This window comes from Spea bombifrons, chromosome 7 (assembly GCF_027358695.1).
Source record: "Spea bombifrons isolate aSpeBom1 chromosome 7, aSpeBom1.2.pri, whole genome shotgun sequence".
NCBI classification, from domain to species: Eukaryota; Metazoa; Chordata; class Amphibia; order Anura; family Pelobatidae; genus Spea; species Spea bombifrons.
This window is the reverse complement of record NC_071093.1, coordinates 31041895-31069063: the sequence shown is the minus strand read 5'-3', so window position 1 is coordinate 31069063 and position 27169 is coordinate 31041895. Positions and strand designations below refer to the sequence as shown.

At 37.9% G+C, this 27169-nt stretch overlaps 2 protein-coding genes across 2 annotated transcripts in view; both read left to right on the top strand.

Annotated features, from left to right (window-relative positions):
• Nucleotides 1–242: 242 nt before the first annotated feature.
• LOC128501773 (cytochrome P450 3A8-like) lies at nt 243–13634 on the top strand. The gene is made up of 13 exons (XM_053471379.1): nt 243–390; nt 1065–1158; nt 3276–3328; nt 6331–6430; nt 8037–8150; nt 8983–9071; nt 9993–10141; nt 10234–10361; nt 10756–10837; nt 11629–11789; nt 12083–12309; nt 12946–13108; nt 13441–13634. The coding sequence occupies exons 1-13, from the start codon at nt 320–322 to the stop codon at nt 13534–13536; spliced, it is 1527 nt and encodes a 508-aa protein (XP_053327354.1). The 5' UTR covers nt 243–319; the 3' UTR covers nt 13537–13634.
• Nucleotides 13635–22335: 8701 nt separating this feature from the next.
• TRPM2 (transient receptor potential cation channel subfamily M member 2) overlaps nt 22336–27169 on the top strand; it is a 38873-nt gene continuing 34039 nt past the window's right edge. Inside the window, 6 exon segments of the mRNA XM_053471331.1 lie at nt 22336–22454; nt 22548–22842; nt 23816–24003; nt 25139–25224; nt 25799–25970; nt 26667–26850. Coding sequence (XP_053327306.1) covers nt 23830–24003; nt 25139–25224; nt 25799–25970; nt 26667–26850 — 616 coding nt within the window. The 5' untranslated portion in view covers nt 22336–22454; nt 22548–22842; nt 23816–23829.

Below are 27169 nucleotides of genomic sequence, written 5' to 3'. Positions count from 1 at the left end.
TATAATATGTAATAATACATATATATACTGCATATATACACGCATTACTATATTAGATCGCTTTTTTCGTGAAAACATTTCCAGCTGTGCTAAAGTGTATTGCTAAGCCTTGGGAATTATTTTACATTGTAGCTACACTATACAGGCTATACATCCTCTTAACAAATATGCACATACGGATGGCCCTGCCTATAAAAGTCACATGACTAAGATGATGTCAATAAAACGGTGAAATCACACACACAGCGAGATTACAACAGCCAGAGAGCACAGAGACTGCAAAAAACAAGGGACTCGGTTACAACAAGGATCAAGAAACATGGATTTCCTCCCAAACATCTCTGCAGGAACTTGGATCCTTCTTATTCTTTTCCTGGCTCTCTTAGCTATGTAAGCAAACTCTTGTTTGTATTATGCTTTGTTCGTGGTGGGTATTAACCCTTATTAGTTGTTACCTACAGCCCTTAAAACAAAGGTGGTTTAATGTAGACTTAATTTAGATGTTGGTCACTGGGTTTGATTTTCCATAGTCTTACTTCCTATCGCTGTGGCTGCTAGAGTTGTATTAGTATTGTGATGCATTATTATTATTATTATTATTATGTTTTATTTGACAAAAGTAGAATTAGCCGAACAGACTAAGGCGATACATTAGGTAAGGAGGGTCCTGCTCGCAAGCTAACATGTGATTTTTATTGGTTGGCAGTAGCTTGTCAAGAAAATACATAATGTCAGAAGAAGAAGAAAATATTGTGAATTTCTAATATTGGTTTTAGGTCTTGCACAACCATTTTAGTGATCAGCACAAATTGGGGCGCATGTACTTGGAAAAAAAGTATTGTTATCACTTTTTATTGTTGTTTTTTTTTTTCCCAAGTACACGCGCCCCAAGTTGTGTTGATCAGTAAATGCTTTGTTTAGTTCCCAGTAATGCTTAGCGTGTCTGATTCGTCTACAAAAATGGTTACCTCCAAACTTTGTTAAAAAATAATGTGTATCTTAATCATAGGTTACTATAACTTTTTAAAAGTCTTTTCTTATATTCATATTTTTTTTTTCCTTAGTTACGGGATCTGGCCATACCGATTTTTCAAAAAGTATGGGATTCCAGGACCTAAACCTTTGCCTTTTATTGGGACATTTCTTGAAAATAAGCAGGTAGGTGATTTTTTTTTTATTAGAGATATTACAAAAAGTCTTAATGAAAACATGTATGGGATAGCATAAAGCTATCTTTAATCTAAGACAAGGCCAAGCACTCACCTCTAGGAAAAATGGGCGCACTGCCATTAACTACTATGCGTCTATGGGAAGCTTTCTGGGTAATATAAGCAGGATCTATGAATTCTTGACTTTTTGTTTACTTATTTTTTACTTTTTATTTATTTGTTTTTCATAGAGAGAGAAACAATTTTACCTCCTCACTGTGATAACCATGGATACTCTAAAGAGCCTTTGTATTGTATTATAATTATTATATTTTTGCATTCCTGTTTGAGAACATTATCCTTAGATAACCTCTAGTATCCACCCTCTATGTAAACAGAGACTTATTTAGAAAATCTATGTGACCAAACTCCTAGTTACATCGTTCATAAGGTTGAAAATGACCAGAAGGCAGACACCATTTCACCAGTCCATCCCAATAAGGGACAACTTTAACCCCAACAAAAGCACACGACAGATATATAAAATATATATATATTTATTTTTTTTGGGGGGGTGGGAGTTTCTAAAGAAGCATTTCCATCTTCCGCCCGCGGCTCTCCTGCACAGCAGAAAATACCAGCCTTGACAGGTAAGTACCAACAGCTTAGCAGTTCGCCTTGTGGCATGAACGCTAACACTACCACCCCTTCTATGTATAGTGCAAATTCCCGCCTTTTGCGCGGCGCGAGGCGTCTCAAGGCGCTTCAGAAGTGTCCACGAGGCAAAGGTGGCAAACTACTAAGCGGCGCGCGCACCTCCAGCAACTTCTAGGTTATATAACTCAGGCTTTTTTTTTTTTTTAAACAACTGTCTGAACTTTTGAACCCTGCCTATAATCAATAGCTGACCTCTGTGTGAACCCAATCTCCTATCCCCACAACTACATGCCGCCCCGCGCTATTTAGGCGGCAGGGCTCTTCAATTCTGACTACAAGAGGCAATCGGATTTCTACTTGGATCAAGAAGCTCTAAAATATTAATGTTATTCTATTTATAGCCCTGTATTTCATGCCTTTCTAAAAAAAAGTGTATCTGTGCAATGCTACTATGGTTAAAGATACTATGCATATATTGCCCATAAGCTAATTAAAAAGCCTGCTAAAACACTTTGTTTAAATAAAAAGGAACACTTTTATAATATACTGTCTTTTTAATGTGAAAGCGATTTTTCGTATTACTACAGTCTAAAGTCTGGTAACTAAGTTAGTGTTTGCTTTGGATAGGGTTTAGCGACCAGGTTTCTAATAATAAACCTAAGCAGGGTAGGGCTGGCTCATTCATACACACTCATGTTCATAAACATATACTCTTACTAACACATATACAGTCATATTAACACTCACACACACTTATTCATACACACTCACACACATACACTAATTAACATACTCATTCTAACACACACTTGCTTTATGATCACACCCTTACCTTGTTTGTCTTTATTGCTGCTCGTATACACTGTGTGAGCAGCTCTGCTGTTTTGTGGGGTCACATAACATCACGTTATGGGACCCAACTGCGTTGCCACTTCTGCGACTTGGACTGGCCCAGTCCTCAAGTGTACTTTTTTCTGCTGCTCTTGAAGCCAGTTTCACTAAAAAAAATAAGCCCAAACTGCAGTCAGTTCACATGTACGAGCATTATCTTCTGAAAATCAACTTGTGTTGTATGGAGTAAACAGATCATCTATACATTTATTTATTTATTTTACCTTTTTGTGTTCAGCTCTTCTTTATCATCTTTAAGACATTTTAATTTTTACATTCCATAGGAATCCTTTATTTTTTGAGAACTTACCACTGATCGTACATGCCTAGTATTTTTATTGTTATATTTGTTATGCAAACAGAATACTTTGCCAAATGGTGTTTCCTGATTGCAGGTTGCATAAATGTATCTTCTTGTGTTTTTTAGTATATGAGTAGGTATCTATAAAAGCATGGGACTGAAGATGAATTGTAGAATAGATGAGATGTGTACAAGAAAAATCTGTACAAAAATCTGTAAAAATGTGTGCAAGAAAAATCTAGTCTGCAGTTAACACTCTGGCATGTTTTTTTGTTCAGGGTGTCTTTGAATTTGACATGGAATGTTTCAAGAAATATGGAAACATATGGGGGTAAGTTCCTATTCAGTTTATTACTGCTGCAATATTCAACATTTCTATTGCCTTTTTTAAAAGAAATATATTTTTTTCAATATCATAGGACTGACTTTTTTGGTCGCCAGCAGGGGCCTCATCTAGCATCAACCAATTGGTGCCAGAGGAGGCCCCTGCAGGCGACCAATAGAGTCGCTTGCACGGCCCTTTAACTCCTGATGGCGAACCTATGGATTTACGCTCCCGTTAACCCCTGCAGTGCTGCGTAGATAAGGTAGGCTAGATAGGGAAGGGACCAGGGAGATTAGTAAACGAAGAGGAACACGAAGATTCTTGGTGTTGTGTGTCTTCGTCTTTGTATACGTTTTGCCGCCTCCCACCTCCATGTTCGTATGTTCAGTATTCGGGCTGAACAACGAAAACGCACCCTTCGTGTTCTTTTCATGTTCGCCCAAATACGAATGCCCAAGTCTAGTATATAGTTGAAAGAGCCGACCCTGATGGAACCCATAGATAACTTTTAGGATGCCTCTGTGACAACCTCCCTAAGAAGTTACATTGAAGTTAGACACATTGCTAGAGTTGTGCACTTATTCCTCTGATGAGCATTTGAAGTCTTCCTATCAATGACCTGGGTTGTTAAACTGGGCCAGTTCTGGAATAGTTCCAGATACCGCTTCTTCTTTGGTAAGACATACACAGTGATACGCCTAACATGCTCCCCTGCTCAGGAACCTTCCATGACATTAAACTGATGTTACTTTTAAAATTTGCTCTGAAAATATGCCACATGCCTCAAGGGTGCATGTTGTGGGACATCCCCAAACTTGTGATTTGTTTTTTATATTTTTGTTACAGTCCATTTTGCATTTTACTGTGTCCATTGTTTAGTCAGTTTAGTTGGCAAATTAGACTTCTGGTTGCAGGGCCATGGGAAGGGTGAGGCGAGAGAGGCACTCGCCTCAGGCGCAACTGCAAGGGGGTGCACAGCCGCCCGATTAGCAACATGCAGGGCTGGTTGGGGAGATCACAATTCCCCTCTAACCGGCCCAGCATTACGGAGCGTCATCTCCGCACTCTGCATCAATAGCCGGCACATAGTGATTATGGAGCACTAGAGCAGTGGCTTGGAGTGACAGACCTCGTGCTCCCACGAAAGGATATAGGATGGAGGATATAGGATGGAGGATGAGAAAGAGAAAGGTAAGAGATGGGGAGAAAGGGGTGTAAGGGGAGTGTATATGCACAGTATATGTGTGTTTGTGAGCTTGTGTGTGTATGGGCAGGTGTGTGTTAGAGCAGAATTTTGAGCACATTTCTATGTTAACACTTCTGAGCTGCAGCATGGTTCCCCATGTAATTTTCTTTCCAGCTTTGCAGGACAATGATACACATGTAGCTGGACTCCACACAGTTCCATTCCACATCACAGACCTTCTTTAGAATAAGTTTTTTTGTGTGTTTGTAAGCTGGTGTGTGTATGTATGTGCATATGTGTGTGTAATGGCAATGTATGTGTATAGGCGTGTTAAAGAACAGGTGTGTGTAAGGGCAGTGTATGTGTATATGTGTATTAATGGGCAGGTGTGTGTAAAGACAGCATGTATGGGTGGGTGTATGTAAGGGCAGTGTGTATGGTCAGGTGTGTGTAAGAGCAGTGTAGGTATATGTGTGTTTGTAAGCTGTGTGCATATGTGTGTGTAAAGGTAGCGGTGTGTAAGGGCAGTGTATGTGTATATGTGTGTTTATTGGCAGGTTTGTATAAAGGCAGTATGTATGGGCAGTCGTGTGTAACGGCAGTGTATGTGTATATGTGTGTTTATGGGCAGGTATGTGTAAAGGCAGTGTAAATAAAATAACCTCTTTAAAAAAAAAAGAGGTGTTGGGCACAATTTTCCTTTCTTGCCTCGGGTGCGAAAGTTGCTAGCTACGGCTCTGTCTGGTTGTCTGTACAGAAACCAGGAAGGACTTCTACTAAAGTCACTAAAGCAGCTGTGGTCAGATAGCATACACATGCCTACATGTACCTTGTCACAGTAACCAGAATGGAAGTTCTGCTGATCATATGCACTAACCATTTTTTGGTATTCCCCTTACTTTCACTAAAAGCAGATGGGCAGAAGTTAAATGAGACATAAGTTAAATTCCAATAACTAATGAATACTGGCATTTATTTACATTACACTAATAATTGAGTACAATGGAATCTTTGGATTTCTTCCTCTATGCTGTATATAAACAAAGAGGAGGACTACATTCAGTGAGTAAGTCACCAGATGATTTTTCATTTTCTTTTAATGAATTGAATGCATATGCATGTGGCTTCTGCAACATAATAATGGGTCTGGCCAAAAAGTAATTATGTCAGGCGCAAGGTATCTAATTTTTACAGAGCAAACATTATGAAAAGTTTCCTTTTTTAGAAACATAATCATTCCAAGGAATTCAAGATTACAGCAGGGTTATTGCTAGGTTTATCTAGAGGTTCAACACCTTTTCTCCATTACCCTCTCCATCAAAATGTCGTACTAGTTCCCAGTAATATAACAAGATTCGGTTAGAGAGGTGCAAGTGGAGATCAGAAAGGCAACAGAGTGAGATGTTTTCTAGTAATGATAAATAATTTTGTCCCTTCTACAATCACATCTTCCCCTCCAACCCCACACGTCTTCCACACAGTGACAAGAAAACAGAAGAATCGTAGGGGAATAATGGAATAATGCTGGCCCTTCAATACCTCTATGAAATGTAATCCATTCCCAACAAAACACGCACAACCAAGAAAAAAATCAGAAGATATAAGACTTTTTAATGTCAACCTAATTTAACATTTAGCTGCAGTAGCAGTGATGTCAGAAACAATTTGTGAATGTCTGAATCATAGGAAAGGCTTTACCGAGTTACAAATATATAACAATTCAAATTGTTATATAGCGACTCAGACCTTCACGATTGGTAACTTCCTGCATTGTATATCTGTGGTTCTGAATGATGAGATTTGTTTGTTCTTGTTTTGACAGATTTTATGATGGACGGAAGCCAATACTTGCTGTGATGGATCCTGTAATCATAAAAGCAATCTTAGTCAAAGAGTGTTACACCGTCTTCACCAATCGAAGGGTATGTTACCGAATAAAATAACATCAGCAGAACCTCAAGTGTTGGTAATGTGTTATCTTTGCCAGGTTGTAAGGGCTGGGTTTCAATTACAGAAACCAGATGCATGCCTAGAGCAACACTATGCCAACTTCTCTCTATCATAACGTTTGGTTGCCACATTTGGAGGGTTCAAGAACGTTAACTGCCTTTTTAAGGTCATGCCACAGCACCTCAATCAGAATTAGGTTAGGACTTTTACTAGGCCACTTCATAACTAAATTTTGTTTCTTTTGAGCCATTCAGAGGGGGACTCGCTAGTGTGCTTCGGATCATTGTCCTCCTGCAGGGGTGTAACTAGAAACCACAGGGCTCTGGTGTGAAAATTGCCCCAGGCCCCCAACTTCACACATGTACACACTCATTCTAACACACACAGTACCATCCTCTCACACCACTTATATATACACATTTATGCTCACACGCAAACATAACATATACACATCCATCCATTTGCTATCACAAACACACAGTCAAGGTAACATCTACTCTATCTTACACTACTTACACATACATTCTCACACACACATACACATCTATGCTAACACCTACTTACACATCCATTCACACTTAGACACCCATGCTTAGATACACTTATACATAGCCATTCATGCTCACATACATAAAAACATACATACCCTCGCCCGCCCATCCTTCCAGCAGTACGTAAGGAGGAACTCCTCTCGTCCTCCTTGCACTCTTGTTTCCTCATGCCGGTTCAAAATTGTTTAGAGAGCCCTTTGAACAATTTTGAACTGGCAGGAGTAGGCAGGAAGGAATGGCCACCGGCCCCCTTAAACCCCTGTAGTTACGCAACTCTCCTGCTGAATAGCCCAAGTGCACTTGAGGTATAGGTCACTAATTGATAACTGAACATTCTCCTTCAGGATCTTCTGGTAAAGAACATAATTTATAATTCCATCAATTATGGCAAGTCACCCATAGAAGCCCCAGACCATCACACCACCATGTTTGACTGTTGGTATGATGTTCGTATTGCAGAATGCTGTGTTAGTTTTATAGCAGATCTAGCAGGACCCATGTATTCCAAAAAGTTCCACTTTTGACTCATTAGTCTACAGAATACTATTCTAAAAGTCTAGGTGCTTTTTGGCAAAAGGGATGAGCGTTTGTGGTCTTTTTTGGTAAGCAGTGGTTTTTGCCTTGCAATTCTCCCATGGATGTTTTTAGCAATTTTGGAATTGTGAACACTGGCCTTACCTAAGTGAGTCCTGCAAGCCTTTACATGCTAGCCTGGGGTCTTGTGTGACCTCCTAGATAAGTTGTTGATGCACTCTTGAAGGAATTTTGGTAGGTTGACCACTCCCTGAGAAGGTTGGCTGCTGTTCCACATTTACTAAATTTGTAAATAATAACTCTCACCGTGGTTCCCAGAGTCCCAGATCCTTAGAAGTGGCTTTGTAACTCTTTCCAGGCTGATTGATGTCAATGGCTGTTCCTCAACTGTTCTTGAAATTAAAATATACAAATAATTCAAGTAAAAAATAAATGCATCTAGTATTATATTAGCTTGGTGTTAGTAAAAAAATATACGTTCTATTTGCATTAGAACTTTGGGTTGAATGGTCCGCTGAATTCTGCTGTTTCTATTGCTGAAGATGAGCAGTGGAAGAGAATACGTACAGTCCTGTCACCTACATTCACTAGTGGGAAACTAAAGAAGGTAAATGTTAAATTTAATGATAAAGCTAAAATTACATTTCTGCATAGAAATGGGGTACAGTGTAATATGATCTGACAACATTTTAGATCTGTCTTAAGTCTGAATTGTGCTCACTCAATCTGTATGGAAAGAATTATTCCTTCAGTCTGTGGAATTAATTTTTTTTAGGGTGATATTCTCATGTGTTTAATGTTGCTAATCTGTCCTTGGCTCCAGTTTAAGGATGGTCACATTGTAGGCGTTGTAGACAGCATGATAGTTTTAATGTAGTAACTCATAATTGGGAGAATTATGTAATAAGACACAATTTCTATTGGTAACTACTAACCCCTAAGTCATGCCATTTAATCTTGTATACACTAATTATTGAATACATTTGTACATATGCTATTGTGTTCATGTGCAGATCTGATATAACTATACTTGTGGAACAGTTTGTGTGACATGTTAGTACAGCTTAACCCGTTCATAATAATGGATGTTCTATGCCGTCCTTCCCAACCATGAGGACGGCATGGAACATCCTCCATTCTAACGCTCACTGCAGTGTGTCTGATCTGCTGAAGGTAGCAGCATGGTCTTGCCCTCACCCTGTTGTGTCACAATGATGTCTTTATGGTTACCTGCTAGTTAGAATAGAGATCCATTGGGCCTACAAAGACCCAAGGGGGTTTTCTAGTCATGTTGTACTGCTCTCTGATGTCTCCAATTGTTTCCAAATCTAAAAAAAGGAGCATGAGATCTGAAGGAACTTGTTTTCAGAAACATTTCACTTGATGCAATTTAACTATGTGCAAAATAATCCATATATTAATTTTCACGACTGTTTCAGATGTTTCCTCTAATAAAGCACTATGGAGACCTTTTAGTGCAGAACATCCAGAAAAAAAATGATAACAAAGAGCCTCTTAACATGAAGGAGTGAGTAAATATATTTAGCATTCAGGTGATCCTGTTTACACGCATTGTCTGCCACAGTTAGCCAGTTAGTACCTTGTGCAGAAAATCATAAGTAATGGCCATTTTTTTTTACATAACTCTTCCTTTATATTGTATATTGAATCACCCCTCCCCAGCCTTTCCAAACCTTGCCCCATTTTAGTTGATGACAGGGTAGCCTGGTTATCAGGCTACCATGCCATCGGTGGAGGTGGATCCTGGCAGAGTTTGATCACTCAGAGTTTGATCACAGTTTGAGGCCTAGGGCCTAGATTTAGTATCGATATTATAAAATGAAAGTATACCTTATGAAAAGGTAATTACCGTATATATCCACTTTAAGATGTACCTTTTTGTGGACAATGATATTTTGATGGTTATACCTATCATAGTATTCAGTCCCTAGCGAATGCCTGGTGGCCAACAGGGTGGCCATCCAGTGGCAGATTGGGTGCTGTAGCGTGCAGGCTGTAAGTGTATAAAATTGAACTTGTGTCTGCATTTATTCATTCCTCCTTTGTACACATAGAGTGGTACATAGAATCATACATATCAGACAGAGATAGAGACAGAAGGATAGACAAAGACAAACATCTTGACAGGTAATTTACATTTGTTGACTCAAAATTTCAGTTTGTGGCACTTTTACTTTCTAAAAGAAAAATGTTCAAAAACATTGTCAAAATCCTTCCCTGGAAGAACACAGACATGTTATGGTGCTATCATATAAGTCGACAATGCAGCTGTTGGTCCAAGTGTCCTTTAAAGACCAAGATCTCTTTCTGGCTCTACACATGTATACTTTAATTGTAGGTAGAACATCTCCCTTCTAACGTCTCACTGATGCCTATAAATGTGACTGATTGCTATACATCTGTGGTAACACAATCTTTCTTCACTCAGTATATTTGGAGGATACAGCATGGATATTGTTCTAAGTACATCTTTCAGTGTAAAGGTGGATTCCATGAACAACCCCAATGATCCATTTGTCACCAATGCGAAACAGCTTTTCACCTTTTCCTTTCTTAGTCCTCTGTTCTTACTTACCAGTAAGTTATTCACAATTTAACTATCCACTAATAAATATTGCAGTACTGTGATATTTAACTTCTTTTCTAACTGCTAAAACATTTTTTTTCAGTTTTGTGCCCATTCTTGGTTCCTCTTTTGGACAAGATGAACTTAAGTTTTTTTTCTATGAGCGTCCTTAATTTTTTCATGGATGCCATAAAGAAAATCAAGAAAGAAAGAGAGGAAAGCACTCAGAAGGTATGAGTCATAAAGACGATAAATAAAATACTTCATACACCATCTACTTTGCTTTGTCTTTCTGAGGTCCCCACATTCAGCATGTGCTAGTTAAAATTATTGCCCCCAGCGCTGCATGTCTGTGTCTTTAATATGGTAGTATTTGTAAATATAAATAAACAGATAATTTAGTAATGCTGAAGTCTATGACAGTTTTCCTTTTCTCACTATATTGTCTGATCCTTTTATTCCCAGTAAAGAGGGAAGGGTTGAAGGCTCAAAATACAGTGCAGTATATTGATAGCTATTGTCCCCATTAAAAGTTCTAAATGAAAACCTCCCATTAATCTTTTCAGAGTATAATCTGATTTGTCATCTTAAACGTGTCCTTCTACACAATCGTTCCACATTTTAGGATCAAGTGGATTTCTTGCAGCTAATGATTGATTCCCAAAGTAAAGAAAATCCTTCAGACGAGGAAAATCATGGGTATAAAGGTGATACCATACAGTAGTTGGAAATGTGTACTTAAAATTACTTTATACAATATAAAGCAGTGCCCATTATGGTACCCCTTGTTCATTTGTGAATTATTTGGTATGATCATTTAATTGTAAAGAAACGGGTTTTGTTATTGGTTTGCACCCGCTATTATTCTTCCTTATGTACACTAGACAGAACATTTGGTATATCCAGGTAATAGTATTTTATAGGAACCAGTTATAGAAAGATTTCCAGTATATATTGAAGATAAGTTTGTTTGGATAAGGAATCAGTTTGCGCTCCAATCGAAATTAGCGGGAGCTTTCCGTACCAGGGGGTTTCAATAGACCCAAGCCTGCATCGTTAGCAGAACCAGCATTGCATCTAAATGTTGGAATTATATCACATGCAAGGAGATGTGTTTGGCTGAACACATCTCATGAATGGAGAATAGCTTAGGAGGCTAAGAATCCCCTAAATGCATATGGGGGATTCTGCAGATTTTAGATTTGCAGCGGGACACCAGCTATCAGGTGTATTAAAGTGCATATCATGAATTCAGATACAGAATTTGCTTCTTTAGATTAGTAGAAGTTTCTTTTCCCCTCAACCGATTTGAATTTTGTTCATTCTGACACCACTACTCAAAATTGGTATAAAAAAAATCTTCCTAAAATCCTTCAAAAATGTGTAAAGATAAAGTTCAAATAAATTGTAAGCTAACTAGTAAGATGGTCGACGTTACTTTATATTGCATGATAGAGGGTAGCCAAAATAATTAACATATTGGGGACCTTATTTTCAGAATTGTCCGACGCCGAGATTATGGCCCAGGGACTAATCTTCATCATTGCTGGATACGAAACGACAAGCACCACACTCACGTTCCTGGCATATAACATTGCGACGAACCCAGATGTACAGACAAAACTTCAACAGGAAATTGAAACGTTTCTGCCTAATAAGGTTTGAGAGCATTAGCGTCCTATTACTGTTACCCAGTTGTAAACCATTATGAGTATAACATGAGAGCAAAACTATAGTTAAATGATACTGTTCAACTTGAAAAGACGAGAAGAATTGTGGTGCACACATGTAAGAACAGTTTGGCCCATGTAGGCAAACCATATCAGCCTTTAATCCTAAATTATTATGCTTATAGCTTTTTACATGTCCCTTAACATTCTTTATGTTGTCTTTTTGCCCAGTTTAACTAAATAATGATCCACGATATCTTTCTCATACATTTATGTTCATAGACTCCACCAACATATGATGTTGTGATGCAGATGGAATACCTGGATATGGTGATTAATGAGACCTTACGACTCTACCCTGCAGCAGGTAGAATTGAAAGAGTTTGTAAAAAAACTACAGTTATAAATGGAGTAACAATCCCAGGAGGAGTTGTCACTGTAATCCCAGCTTTTGTTTTGCATCGAAACCCGGAGATCTGGCCAGAACCAGAAGAATTCCGACCAGAGAGGTAACTTAACTTAACCATGTTATAACCTTATAATAAATTGTAAAAGTGTGTTTCTTGTGGTTATAAAAGTTACCCTTGTAGCAAAGAGCACCCATTTCTTGCACATTAACCTAATTCATACTAGTAGGAAATAGAATAGCTTTGCTGCACTTTTACCATCAATATGATGCAACATTGGCCAAATCCCTCCCCCGAATGTCACAAAATAGCCAGGAAAAATGTATTTTGTTGTTTGAGTCGTAAGTGTCGTTAAAGTCCATTTATCATTTAAAAAAAAATTTGTATCCAGTAGTGCTCCTGCAGAAGCGAGCCACTGAAGCAGGTTACCACAGAAGCAAGCAAAAAGCAATGTTTCCGTGGTAACTACAGCATGAGCATTGATGTCTAACATTCTGCCAGCTCTAATACTGAAATGTTGATCAGAATAACATATATGACAAAATTATGTAATAGCCTCCAGCTTTGGAAACCTCAGGTGTGACCTCCCCTGCTTCCAGGTGTTCCCATTGTGCAGTTAATATGAGAAACTTAGTACTCTGTTGGCATGTCTAACGTGTTGGGTTACTTACACTTGTTTATAGATGATACTAGTCTTGTGAAAAATGAACAATAAGACAACGTTCCTTGTATTGTTAGGTTCAGTAAAGAAAACAGAGAAAACCAGGACCCATACGCATTCCTGCCCTTTGGAGGTGGGCCCCGAAACTGCATTGGAATGAGATTTGCTCTACTAAACATGAAACTTGCCATTGTTTCTTTGCTTCAAAACTTCACGTTCCGGACTTGCAGCGAGACTCCTGTAAGCTATCATTTTTACTTGAAACTTTGACAATACAGTCTCTATCTGGGTTATGTGTAGAGAGTAACTATTGTGCCAAGTTCAAAATGGAAGCCTTACAACCGTGGTGACCAATGAATCGTTCCTGCTGACTAGACCATTTCATTAGTTGCTATAGTGATAAGACCACTTTGAAATTGACAGAATGCATAGAGCGTCAAATAAAAATCCCTATTGTGTGTAAAAACAATCTATAATTGTGTGGGAATGCTTAGACACAAATAGGGGAAATCTTTATTGAACTTTTTGTAAAAATGTCAATAAGGAACTTTTTGTATTCTTTTCTTTTGCAGATCCCGCTAGAAATTGACACTCGAGGATTCTTAAAGACTACAAAGCCTGTCATTTTAAATCTTGTATCTAAAGAAGCTAAGAAGTCAGAGGAGTAAACTCTGGAAAATCATTAGGGCAGAGGATGTAGCAGAAACTTAAGTTGCACATAGACATGAGAATGCAATAAAGAATCCGTATTTTTTTAAAGAATAAATTGATTTATTACTGTATAAAAACTGGAGAAATAAAATGCCCAATAAGTTCAACAGAACTTGTAGCTTACGTCAAAAAAACACATGCAACAAATAATAAAAACATAAGTATAAGAAGGTAGTTAGAATTATTCAAACCTGGTTTGATGGTTTAATAGTCCTCTTACATACTATCTTAGGGGCAAACACTGCTAGTATAGTGGTCAGCGTTCCTTCATCACTTATGTAAAGAGGAAAATTTGTGATGCTACTTAGCAAAAAATAAACCAAAACAATAGTACTACAAATTCTCACATATTGAGACAAGAATTCGATATTGTGTTTTGTAGTGAATCTGTCTTCCGCTTTATTGCAGTTACACCAGCTACCTACGCTATACATTTCACCACTTTGATCACTTGAACACTTAATTTTTTCTTAAAAGGTACAATTCAGTATAAATATTTATTATCTGTTTATTTGTACTCATGCATACATACAATGCAAAAGTATAAAGTGGACATTCCAGAATCTCATTAATTTAACACAAATCTTTCAAGCATCTTTCAAGATTAATATAAGATCATCACAAAAAACTTACATTTTATTGATGTAGCTACCACATTAGGTTTCTACACAGAATGTGTGTTCATTACCATCCATAGCCACAATTGCGGCTCTCCTGCTTGCAAAGTAAACCTCTAGGCAGCCAATTAAAATCAAAGTAATATTGGACAGTTTGATTAAATTAAGCAAAACTAGCCTGAATATACACTTACTGGCCACTTTATTGGGTGCACCTGTTCAATTGCTTTTAACACAAAAAGCTAACCAGCCAATCACTTGGCAGCAGCTCAGTGCATTTAGGCATGTAGACAGGGCCAAGACAACTTGCTGAAGATCAAACCGAACATCAGAATGAGGAAGAAAGGGGATTTAAGTGACTTTGAACATGGCATGGTTGTTGTTGCCAAGGGGCTGGTCTGAGTATTTCAGAAGCTGCTGATCTACCGGGATTTTCACGCACAACCATCTCTAGGGTTTACAGAGAATGGTCCGAAAAAGAGAAAATGTCCAGTGAGCAGCAGTTGTGTGGAGAAAATGCATTGTTGATGTCAGAGGTCAGAGGAGAATGGGCAGACTGGTGTGAGATAACATAAAGGCAACAGTAACTCACCACTCGTTACAACCAAGGTATGCAGAATACCATCTCTGAACGCACAACACGTCGAACCTTGAGGCTGATGGGCTATAGCAGCAGAAGACCACACCATCCCTGTAACAATGGTTCAGGCTTGTGGTGGTGGTGTAATGGTGTGGGGGACATTTTCTTGGCACACTTTGAGAATCGTTTAAATGCGACCTGAGTATTGTTGCTGAACATGTCCATCCCTTAATGACTAAAGTGTACCCATCTGATGGCTACTTCCAGCAAGATAATGCACCATGTCACAAAGCTCACATCATCTCAAACTTGTTTTTTGAACATGACAATGAGTTCACTGAACTACAATGGCCTCCACAGTCACCAGATCTCAATCCAATAGAGCACCTTTGGGATGTGGTGGAACGGGAGATTTGCATCATGTGCAGCCGCCAAACCTGCAGCAACTGCATGATGCCATCATGTCCATATGGACCAAAATCTCTGAGGAATATTTCCAGCACCTTGTAGAAAGTTTGCCACGAAGGGGGTCCAACCCGGTACTAGCAAGGTGTACCTAATAAAGTGGCCAGTGTGTGTGTGTGTGTGTGTGTGTGTGTGTATATATATATATATATATATATATATATATATATATGTATATATATATATATCTGTGTGTAAAAGAAAGTACACCCTCTTTTAATGGTATGGTTTTACATATCAGTGCATAATAACAATCATCTGTTCCTGAGCAGGTCTAAATATTAGGTAAACACAACTTCAGATGAACAACACATGCCATACCGGTAGTACACCATGTCATGATTTATTCAACAAAAATAAATCCAAAATGGAGAAGCCTTATGTTTCATTGGCTTGTAGAACCCCCTTCAGCAGTAATAATTTGAAGTAATCATTTCCTGTCACATCATTGTGTACACAAGTTTACCAATTTGACATCTCTGCAGTATATAGCATGAGCAACCTTTCTTAATATGAAAGTCATCTAATTTTCTTTTTATCATTATGTACAATTTCTTGATATCTAGTTGAGTAGCTCCACCTGCTGGTAAAAAGTAGATATGCAAAAATACCTTTATGTGCCACTTTGATTAAATACTTTATAAACATTGCAGTGTGTGAGAAACATTCCTTGCTATGAGGTAAAGCTCTTCCAATAATACATAGTCGCAAAATTATATCATGTTCCATCTATGTGACTTACTGTGTTTCCGGCACAAACCGGAAGAGCACTAAAGTCACAAAGTGGGGTCACTGAATGCAGAGGTACATAGTGCATATAAGTCTCTTTGCTGATTCCATAGCTGAAGAGTTCCAAAATTCCACTGGCATTAATATCAGCACAAAAACTGTGCGGCAGGAGCTTCATGGCTGAGCAACTGCATGCAAGCCTCACATTACCAAGTACAATGCTAAGCATTGAATCAGATGGTGGAAAGCATGCCGCCACTGGACTCTGGAGCAGTGGAAGCGTTTTCTGTGAAGTGATGAAGTCTGGGTTTGGGGGATGCCAAGAGAATGTTACCTGCCTCACTGCAGTGTGCCAACTGTAATGGGGTAATGGTATGGGGCTATGGGATTGGGCCCTTTACTTCCAGTGAAGGGGAATCTTAATGCTTCAGTATACCAGGAGATTTTCGCCAATGCTATGCTTCAAACTTTGTGGGAATAATTAGGATGGATCTGCAGAGAAAGAAAAGTGTTTCTACATTTTTTCCTACTCCGCTGATCCGTCTGCATTATTGTAGTCTCCTGGAGTACTTCCAAAAAAGAGCTGAGCCACGAAATGTTAGAACATAATCTAAAACTAGAGTCTCAGAGGTTTAGATGTAATGTAGGGAAGTTTTACTTTACAGAGGGGCTTGTAGGTAAGAATCCCATCAGAATTGGTAGAGGCTAATACAATGAGGGAATTGCGGTGAAGTCCTCTCCCCCGATTGGAGGATCAGGGAAAGGACAACACCAGACATGCTGCCATATTGCCCTGCGTTCAAGTGAGGGCAAAATGACGGTACTTTCGGCCATATCCTCTCCCCTGATTGGAGGATCAGGGTCAGGATGTCACTGTAAATGCTACCATTTTTTTGGAAATTACCACCAGATTATTTCCACGGAGATGCAGACAATGATAGAAGAGGAAGATGTGAATGTAGTCGAAACAAAGGCAAGTTGTCATCAGAGCAGGTAGGGAAACACTTAGAGAGTGTAAGAGAGAGAGTAAACGAGAGCGAGTGAGAGTAAATGTGGACACTGGTCATCAAATTTTGTTCCCGAATTAAAAATGCCCCAGAATTTACGTCTAAACCGAGTGGGCAGGGAATGTAATTCAAATGTGCCAAAAATGAACTGAAAAATGTCTCTGAGTTTTTGGGCCATTTGCACGTCTAGTTTCTATGCTGTATGCTGACATGCTGCTCTAGCAATAAATCAGAGTGATATAATAAAAAATCATAATACAACAATACAATAAAATTATTTGAGCCTTGCCTTTAAGAAAAAAAACCCCTTTATACTGGCAGCTGATTTATTGTTAGAATATAAAAGAAAATACCCGCTGCCGGCATGCTCTCCTTTTTTTCTATTAGGCAGGGATCGAATTATTTTATTCTTACCAGCCACCAACCGATCCAAAGTATTCTCTCCTTCTGTTGGCAGTCTCAGGGTTAAACACGACTACAGAGCACTGGTCTGAGCCAAAAAGCTGTAATGAGCCAAGGAATAACCTGATGATTACTGAGAACAGAAGCTGTGATCAAGTTACTTTTGTTTCAAAGTGAGCTACAAAAATGATTCTGCCATTTGTACTAAAGAGGACTCCTAATAAAACATTTTTTTGGTTCCTTTCATCTCTGAAGTCAATGTTTTCATTATAAAAACACCCATCTGGTTTACGATTATACAAACCCAGAGAGCAATTGCAGGTGAGAACAAAGTCCATAGTCTTTTTATGGAAAGCCCTTATTATTAAAGATCGGTAGAGGTATTACATGGTCAATATAGAGGAAGGAGACAAATTGAGGGGACCTTACTATAAATCATACATAAGACTTAACTCTTTCAAAAGTATCTGAATATGAATTCTGGCATAGATTGCAACTGAAAAATGATATAAAACTATGATTTGTTTTTAATGAATCTACACCATTTCTTTCACTTGGTTCGAGCTAAGTATCGCAATACAATTGTTTGTGGTAGATTCATCTCCAGCATTGAATCCAATCCATAATGCTTAATTGGATGTGTAATATGTGTGCATGGGATGTTTGTTCTGCATTATGTATGTTATGAGTGTTTGGCGGGTTGTGTGCCATTAAAGTTCTGTTGTTCATCATGACACTCTGACTAACGAAAGTCCGTGGAGAAAAGTATTTAATTGCGCAAGCCGGACTCAATTACCATTGCCATAAAAATCTGCTCAGCGTGATGTTTAAGCAGGAAGGTCATTCAAAATATCACATGACGGACAACAATGGGAGCCCCCCAGTGCATGATATGCAGCAATTTTTAGAAAATTACTAAATCCTAGTTACCAGATTGGGCAGATAATATTATGTGATGTTCTAGGTATTTCACTTTGGGAACGTCTGGCAGTACTGATAGTCTTCACACTAGCTTACATCCAGGGCTTTGCCCAACAAACTCTGGATTGTTGACCACTACCAACTTTTGTTTTGTTAAGTAGCAAGAGGAGCCCCAGTTGGATCAACAGTGTGCAAAACTCCCTGGTTGGTTGCTATAAAGAATATTCCATCTACACAATATCTTAGATGATCATTTTTGTAGAACAGATATTAATATTAATTAATTTTGCCCGATTTAAATTGCTGTTGAAATTATACAATACATTTTAAATTTCAGACAAAATCTGGACAGGTGGCACCCATAACTACAACATGCTTGTGGTTCTTAATTGCACTGTGGCTTTATTGTTGTCTATCAGCTAAATTATTAAGGAGGTATTATATCTGCACCAGCCTCTTTGTCAGCAACCACAATGAACAGATTGATCTTAAAATAATATTCTGATAATTAAGCACAAATGTACAGTGCTATGTTATACAGTACGCCCAAATTATCCAGTCTATCAAAATATCTTTTATAGATATCATTAGCCACTGTGAGAAAATAATACACTAAATTGGATACAAAATGGACAGTGTCTGGTAGCTTTATTTTAAATAGAACTCATTTTCTAATTTGGGTTTTTAGGATAATGAAATCAATATTGTTTGCTTTTTAAATATATTTTTGCAACTACAAAGTACTTCAAAAGTTTATGAATAAGAAATTATTTGGGAAGATATAAACTTTTTTCCTTGTCTATGTCTCAGAGTTTGATATGAGTTCTCATCATTCATCCATCTTTCCTTCAGTCGTGACCAGTTTCTCAGTCCCCGCCGATGAAAAACATCCCCACAGCAGGATGCTGCCACCACCATGCTTCACTTTGGATGGTGTTCTTGGGGTGATGAGAGGTGTTGGGTTGGTGCCAGACATAGCATTTTCCTTGATGGCCAAAAATGCAAAATTTTGGTCTCATTTGACCAGAGTACCTTCTTCCATATGTTTGGGGAGTCTCCCACATGCCCGTTGGCGAACAGCAAACATGTTTGTTTATTTTTTCTGGCACCTCTTCCATAAAGCTCAGCTCTGTGGAGTGTATGGCTTAAAGTGTTCCTATGAACAGATACTCCAATCTCCACTGTGGAGCGTTGCAGCTCCTTCAGAGTTATTTTTGCTCTCTTTGTTGCCGCTCTGATTAATGCCCTCCTTGCCTGGTTCATGAGTTTTGGTGGGTGTCCCTCTCTCCTAAAAGGAAGATTGGATACTTAAAATCGAGAGGCGATCCTACAATGCCGCCATATATTGGCAACCATGCATTAAATATGTGGTTGCCAATGAAAGGATTAAAAGTCTTTATTGTTGGAAGCAGTAACTGGTCATGGCTATCTACCTGTTTTGATAAGTGGTTCAAGTCATCCATTTTCTCAAACTGTGGTACATAGCCCAGATAGTGTAGTTCTGACATAGCTAGAAGCGTCACAGTTTATTGATATAAGAGAGAGATTTGCTGCAGTATTTTGCATAGAGGACATTAACAGAGATCAATATAATTATCTAAACTATTAAAGGTTTGTCTACATTTTGGACTGAATTAACTGAAATGTCATAATAAATAGCACCAAAATATATTAAAACATGGGTGTTGATAGGTTCCAAAAGTTCTGAGCCTAAAGCTCTATAGTAACTCCACTACATGGATAAAAGTATTTGAGGGACTCGCCTCTTAATTATTGGATTCAGGTGTATAAAATCAAACACCTAGCCATGAAGTCTGCCTTTACAAACATTTGTGAAAAAAGAGCTCAGTGAATTCACACTTCTAGGTGGTACTATGATAGGAGGTCACCTTTGCAATAACTCAGTTTGTGAAATTTGACTCCTGCTAGATATTCAACAGCCAACTGTAAGTAGTATTACTAGAACGTGGAAGCGCTTAGGAACAGCAAAAACTCAGCCACGAAGCAGAAGACTATGTAAAGTGACAGAGCGGGGTCACCAAGTGCTGAGACGCTTGGTGCGTAAAAGTCGCCAACACAAGAAGTGTGCAGCCGGAGCTTCATTGGGTAAAAAACTGGAACAATTACAAAAAGGTTCCATGTGGAATCTCTGCAGATCAAGAGAGGAATTGTCCTGCAAAGTCAGTCTGCTTTGGGGACAGGACTACATAGGGGCTCTATTAGACACCAGCAGGAACTTTTGTAGGCTGATATTTTCTAATATTTAAATGATTAAACAAAGTAAGTAAAAGTGAAATGGAAGACACCAGTATAAATGAGAAATTTTTTTCATAGCTGCATTAAAGGGACACTCCAGTGTCCCAAGGAGCCCCATTAACAATGAAACCTAACACAAACATTTAAAAATTCAACTCAGCTATGATATGCATTAACGTGCATATGATGACTCAAGTGTCCATTTGAAAAGGATGACACTAACCACTAGACTTGGGCACCAGGGAGGTCTTCATGTTCGTCTTTGTGCTCGTCTTCGGCAACAAAGAAAATCTTCGTATTCCGCGAATATTCGCCCTGTCTTCTCTTCTGGCCAATATTCATGGACATTCTTCGTGTTCGTTTTTGCTTCGTTTTTTCCGGTTTTGTATAAGGGGTTAATACGGGATTAACGCATACCGCATCAGCTCTGGCGCCAGGAGTTTAAATGTCCATATGAGCAACTCTATTGGTCGCCAGCAGGGGGGTCGTCTGCTATCAACCAATGGTAACCCCGGACGGCGAACCTACGGATTTCCGCTTCCATCAACTCCTGCAATGCCGCGAAGATAAGTTAGGCTAGATGGGGAAGGGACCAGGAAGATTAATAGACGAAGACGATCACGAAGATTCTTCCTGTTGTGTGTCTTCGTCTTCGTCTACGTTTTACCACCACTATCTTCTCTTCTTCATGTCTTCGGAATGAACACGAAAACGCACTCTTCGTGTTCGTTTTCATGTTCGCTCAAAGACAAATGCACAAGTCTACTAACCACCATAACCTTCGTAGTTAACTCAATCATAACATGTTCCATACTTATCTAAAATGGTTTTTTTAACTATGACTGCTACTGGAGTGTATCCTCTTGCCATTCTGGTAACTGAAACACTATGATGAAGCTGTATGCTATAACCTGCTCTGGCTGTTCCTGTGTCCTCCAGCCATTCTGCAAGCCTGAACACTATGATGGAGCATCCTCCAGCTGTTCCGGCACACAGAATATGATGCCGGAGTGTCCTCCAGCTGTTCCAGCAGGCAGATTATGAGTGTCCGGAGTGTCCCCCAGCTATTGTGAAGACTCTAGCTGTTCTGGCAAGATATCAGATGGTAGATTTCCATCCATGCTGCACTGGGAGCAGTGGGAAAAAAACTACTCCCAAATGCAGAATTATTAGAAAAAAATAAGGTACTATGTAAGAGATCGATGTGGCCCTCTAAATATAACACAAATGTTTGTATATGCAGTATAAGTGCAATTAGGGGATGTTGCTAAATATAAATTAGGTTATTGTTCGGTAGTAGGAATCCTAAAGGAAATTGCAAAAAATGCCCCGTTACTTGTTGTCTCACAATGTTGTGAAGCTGATCACCGCAAAGAAGCTCCTGTGGCAAGGTGAGAGGGTGGCCATGCCTCTGGCCATGCCAACGTCTGACATGCACCCCTCTCCACCTCCTGTCTCACTCCCCAACACAGGTGTCCTGGTTGGGATATCGGAAATGTTGGATGTTTGCTACTGTTTATTTATTATAACCCTCCCAGCCACCTTGAATACTTTTGCTGCTTAAGTGACAGATGTAGTATGGAAGCTTAAGGCCGCCTGGTGAATGCATGTCGCCAAATGCTACCTACTACAGTCAGTAAACATGGCTGCATGTAAAAGTGTAGCGTGTAGCCATTTGTATACCTCGGGTCATTTTGAGTCACTCGCCTCAAAGCACCAGTCCTGAATCTTTCAAGACCTGGTCCATTTTTCATGCTATTGCTGCACCTTTAAAATGTACTCTCTTGAGCTGCTGCAGGATAAAACACAGCAGCAATGATCGCATTACATAGCCAGTGATTACAATGCAGTAGGCTCAGCAAGAAATGCACCGATGGCTTACAAATCATTGATCTGCTGTAAGTAAAGGCGAGGCCTCTGTGCTGGTAATCAAGGTGAGCGAAAACATATGTTTGGTCTCTTCTTAACCTTTATCTTTCTTTTTTTGATAGGTCAACTCCTTCCTCCTGGGCTAAAGCATGTGTCACCTCTGCTGCAGTAGCTAGCAAGCTAGTACTTTTGGACTCCTGCCAAAACTGGCCCTAAATGCAGTACTTTGAAAGCATTTCAGCTAATGCTTCTAAAAAAAAAAAAACATTTTCTCCCCAATTAACAATATTTTTCCATTTCCTCCATGAACACGAGAAAAAAAAAATTGAAGCGTGCTTTAAATTGGAGCTTGAAGAACATGTAGCTTATTTGTGACAGAGAAACAGACAGAGATAAACGAGAAGACTTCCGATAAAGGTACTGCTTGAGTTTTATTCATTCCTTACTTAAAAAATATGAAGATCATAAAAAAAAATTTCCACGGCAAAAAGCATGACCTGTACAGTCTGCACAAAATAATGTCTTTAGTGTTTTGTTTAGTATATATTTATAATATTTGCCATCGTGGTCATGTAACAATTGTAATATACTGTACCTAAGGAATAATACATATAGAAATATATGCTTAATAAATGCTATATTATAGCTATAGAGCATTTTAATGTCATATTAAGGCCCCGTTATCAATCCTTATTATATGTTATATGATAATAGATATGTTTGCTGCATTATAGGCACAGTCCTCTAATTGAGTGCCATGTCATGGCTAATGCAGGGTACAATATAGGTAATAAGTGTCTCATAAAATTACATAAAACCTGTAATGTTCTTAAAACTAATCTGATCTTTTTAAAACTGATATCGTAACAACACACCCAATGCTCAATATTTATTAACCATTTGATTACACAAGGAAAAGCAATGCAACTGCGCTCCACTGTAGGAAAAGTTTGCCTTTCAAAATTAAACCAATTAGCCTGTTATCAGACATATACAACATCAAATGCCTGCCTGTTCTTATGATATTGGGAAATTGATATTTCAAGCTTTATAATAAATATTCTAGTTAGTACCACTATATTAATTATCTTCATTGAGATCAGTACATTATCAAGGGTATATTTTTATCTGCCACATTAGATTGCTGCATCAAAGGACATTTGAGTATCTACTCAAGTTCAAATTGGTCAAGGACCTAAATGGTTGACTTTGATTGCATACTGATTTACCTAGCGTTTCAGATTTAATGTTTGTTATGGTTCTTCAATAGTTATGTTTTTACCTAAAATAGTGTTCAAGGTCATTGAGTGATTATCACAAAGTTCGTGCTTGTTTTAAAGGCTCATTTACCCTTTCTGCTCAGATTTGTAGCCGGCTATAATATAATCAGCTTGAAAACTAGGGATGAAAATGTCATCGGTGGAGAGTAACATCAGTCAAGATGAAGATGACAGCCTAACTGGATCTAGCATTCGAATTCAGCCTAAGAGAATATCAGACGTGGTTTCCAACCTAAAACACACAAACAAGATCAGGCGCAAAAAGAGACTCAATTTTTCTCCCTCCATTGATGAAAAGGTACTTTCTGAAATTCTTTTTTTTTGGTGTTTGGGATCGCAAACTGTACAGGTATATACTATATATAGTCCAAATGTAAATGTAATTTGTGTTTTTATTTTATACTAACTGCAATCAGTAGAATTAATTAGGCAGGACCAACAGACGAACAATGTCTAATTTAATATATCCACTTGAAATGAATATTCTTTCTGTTATTTTTGTTTCTTATTTTTAAAATGTATACAGTAAAACATGGAATAGTAAACTTTCAAGTACAGACAGACAAACTTAAACAGAATGTGTCTTCATACTTCTACCTTCACTACTATATCCATTTGCATGCGGAAAATTGCAGGATGTTAAGGCGAACATGGTATGTGGTCAGATGCGTCATAGAATCTGATATAGGGGGCATACTGCTTTTTTGTACTTTGATATAACCTATATTCATACCTGGGAGCCAAGATTAGGGGGCTTTGGGCCCTCGGGCTATTATACAGGAAGAAACTCTTCTAAGGTTTTCCTGCTGTTAGCAAGATATTTTTCATCTGCTGTCAGCCTACCTCTTGCAGTCTTTTTTTCTTGTGTTCTTTTTTTCTTGTCTCTTTGATAATTTCTTTTGTTTAATCACTTTTTTGCATCTATTCGATCTTCTTTCCCCCTTTTTTCTTGCTTGCCTGCCTTCATCCTTTTTTCATCCACTTTCTAATTTTTCTTCTGCCCCCATATACATAATCACAAATATACACACTCATGCACATATATACATTTCCTTGTTTTTGAAAGAAAAGCTAATTCTATCCAAAACAAGATCAAATGGATCAGAGAATACATTATAGATGTTGTTAATATTGTAGGGGAATATTGTAGCTCGAAATGGCTGATTTTTAACGGAATATCTTGTTAGACGTACAGAGGCCTTTTGTTAGCCACCATCATTCCTGTGTTACAATGGGACATTGTGTTAGCTAATCCAAGTTTAAACTTAATAGTTTAGAAAGCCCTTTTTCAATCATGTTAGCAAAGCTGGAAATGTCCTTGTTTCCCATGAAAACAGCTAAGTGACCCCAAACTTTTTGAATATATATTCTTTAATATACAATACAGGTATAATTATTTTACTAAATATTCTTACATTCACGCTTATTTGCAGGAAAACATTTCCTCTTGGATTTCAGAAAACATAAAAAAAAAAGAATGTATGTATTTTGTGGAAAGTTCAAATATATCAGATACAAGGTAAGAGAAATTGGTTACCGAGTCTAATGGTATTGCCCTGGAAATTCATGTTTACATATTATGAAATATTAAAATAGTTGTTATTAATATTTAAGTGCATTATTTTCTGAAGAGTTGTGTAGTTTTTAAATCTAAATTTTAAATGATGGGACAGAAAATATTTCAATATGAAAAATCTCTGATATATTGTTAGTGTCCAATATGTTCTTATTAAAATTCCCGGGAAAATAAATAAATGGTTAATTCCATAAATGTGTATATTTATATAATTAAATATTGAACTATTATTTTATTAAATATTGTATGTATTATGTACGTAAGTGTATAAATGTCATCATCATCAATGATATTCCGTCTGGATGAGATTTAGTGTTTGTTTTTGTTTTTTTTAAATTATGGTTTAACATGTATCCATTGAATGCAAATTAATTAAAATGTTGCCAGATTTTCACTTGGGAATTATTTAGAACCTGGCTGCAAAGTTTCTAATTTTCTCTAGAAGTGTCTCTAATGTACCCATAGATTACCATAATTGTTATGTTAGTAAATTTAGTGTATTTTTTCCTCTCGTCAGGAAGAGTCTTTGTATGTGTGGATACCCTAAGGACCAACACATGGATGTAGCTATGAGACGGCTGCCATTTCAATGCAAGGCAAAGTGGGACATAAAAGAACATACCAAAGAGATGCCTACTGACGCATTTGGAGATATCAGCTTCATTGGGCTGGGCCCAAGAGTAGGAAAGGTCTGTCACCTTTTTTGTTTATTATACATTAGTGTAATACTCAGTGTTTAATTGCGTTTATTTATTTGAAAAAATGGCCAATTAAAATATTTCAGTGACAAAGAGATTTATGTAAATGGTAAATTTCCTTTACTAAATGGAAATGTATTGCACATTTTAATGTTGGTTTAAGGAAGTTAGACATCTTATGTTTCATGTGTTGTCTAGGATTTCCCCCAGGGGTAGTTGAAGTGCCGTATGTGGACACCAGTGTTCATGATAAGGCAAATGGGAATCCCTTGTGGACCTTAAAGACTGTTTTAGCCTTTGTTTGCCATTTTCACCATTATCACCATTGCCTATAACAACTACATTGTTTTTTCCCCTTTAAGCAATAGTTGTAAAATATTTGCACTCTTATGCAATTTTCACATTGACATGTTTTGTCATACAGAGACATAAAAACACTTTGTTTAGAGACAATATTTTATAAATAGATATACAGTGGAAATAAAAAGTCTACACACCCCTGTTTAAATGCCAGGTTCTTGTGATGTTAAAGAATGAGACAACGATAAATCATGTCAGAACTTTTGCCACCTTTAATGTGACCTTTAACAATTAAATCGCAAAACAAACTGAAATCTTTGAGGGGGAGAAAAAAAAACACCTCACAATAACCTGGTTGCATAAGTGTGCACACCCTCTTTTTCCTAGCAGTATGTCCGAGTATCATCAGATACTCCATCCCATGTCCTCTACCAACTGATGACTGAGCACTGGGGTCTGGAAGTCCCCAACCTTTTGATTTCGGTAACAGGAGGTGCCAAGAACTTTCGCATGAAGATGAGATTGAGAAACATTTTCCGCAGAGGCCTAGTGAAAGTTGCTCAAACAACAGGTGATCATGGTTTCATACCGATACTGTATATAATAAAGAAACAATGTGTTCTTAAAATACACTGGAATATACCTTAAATGTTTCACTTATAAGAATGCAATTTAAATATGTTCATGTAACATACATTTCAAGTTTTACCTTTTCCTGGTAATAAGTAAGACAATATTTTTACAGATTCCATACAATTAAACAATAGTTGTTTGATAAGCAAGGCTAAATAACTATTTGATTTTTATCACCAAATTTGAGCCTTATAAAGTGAAAGTCCTAATTTGTATATTTGTACCACGACAAAAAGTATTAATTTTATATAGTAATG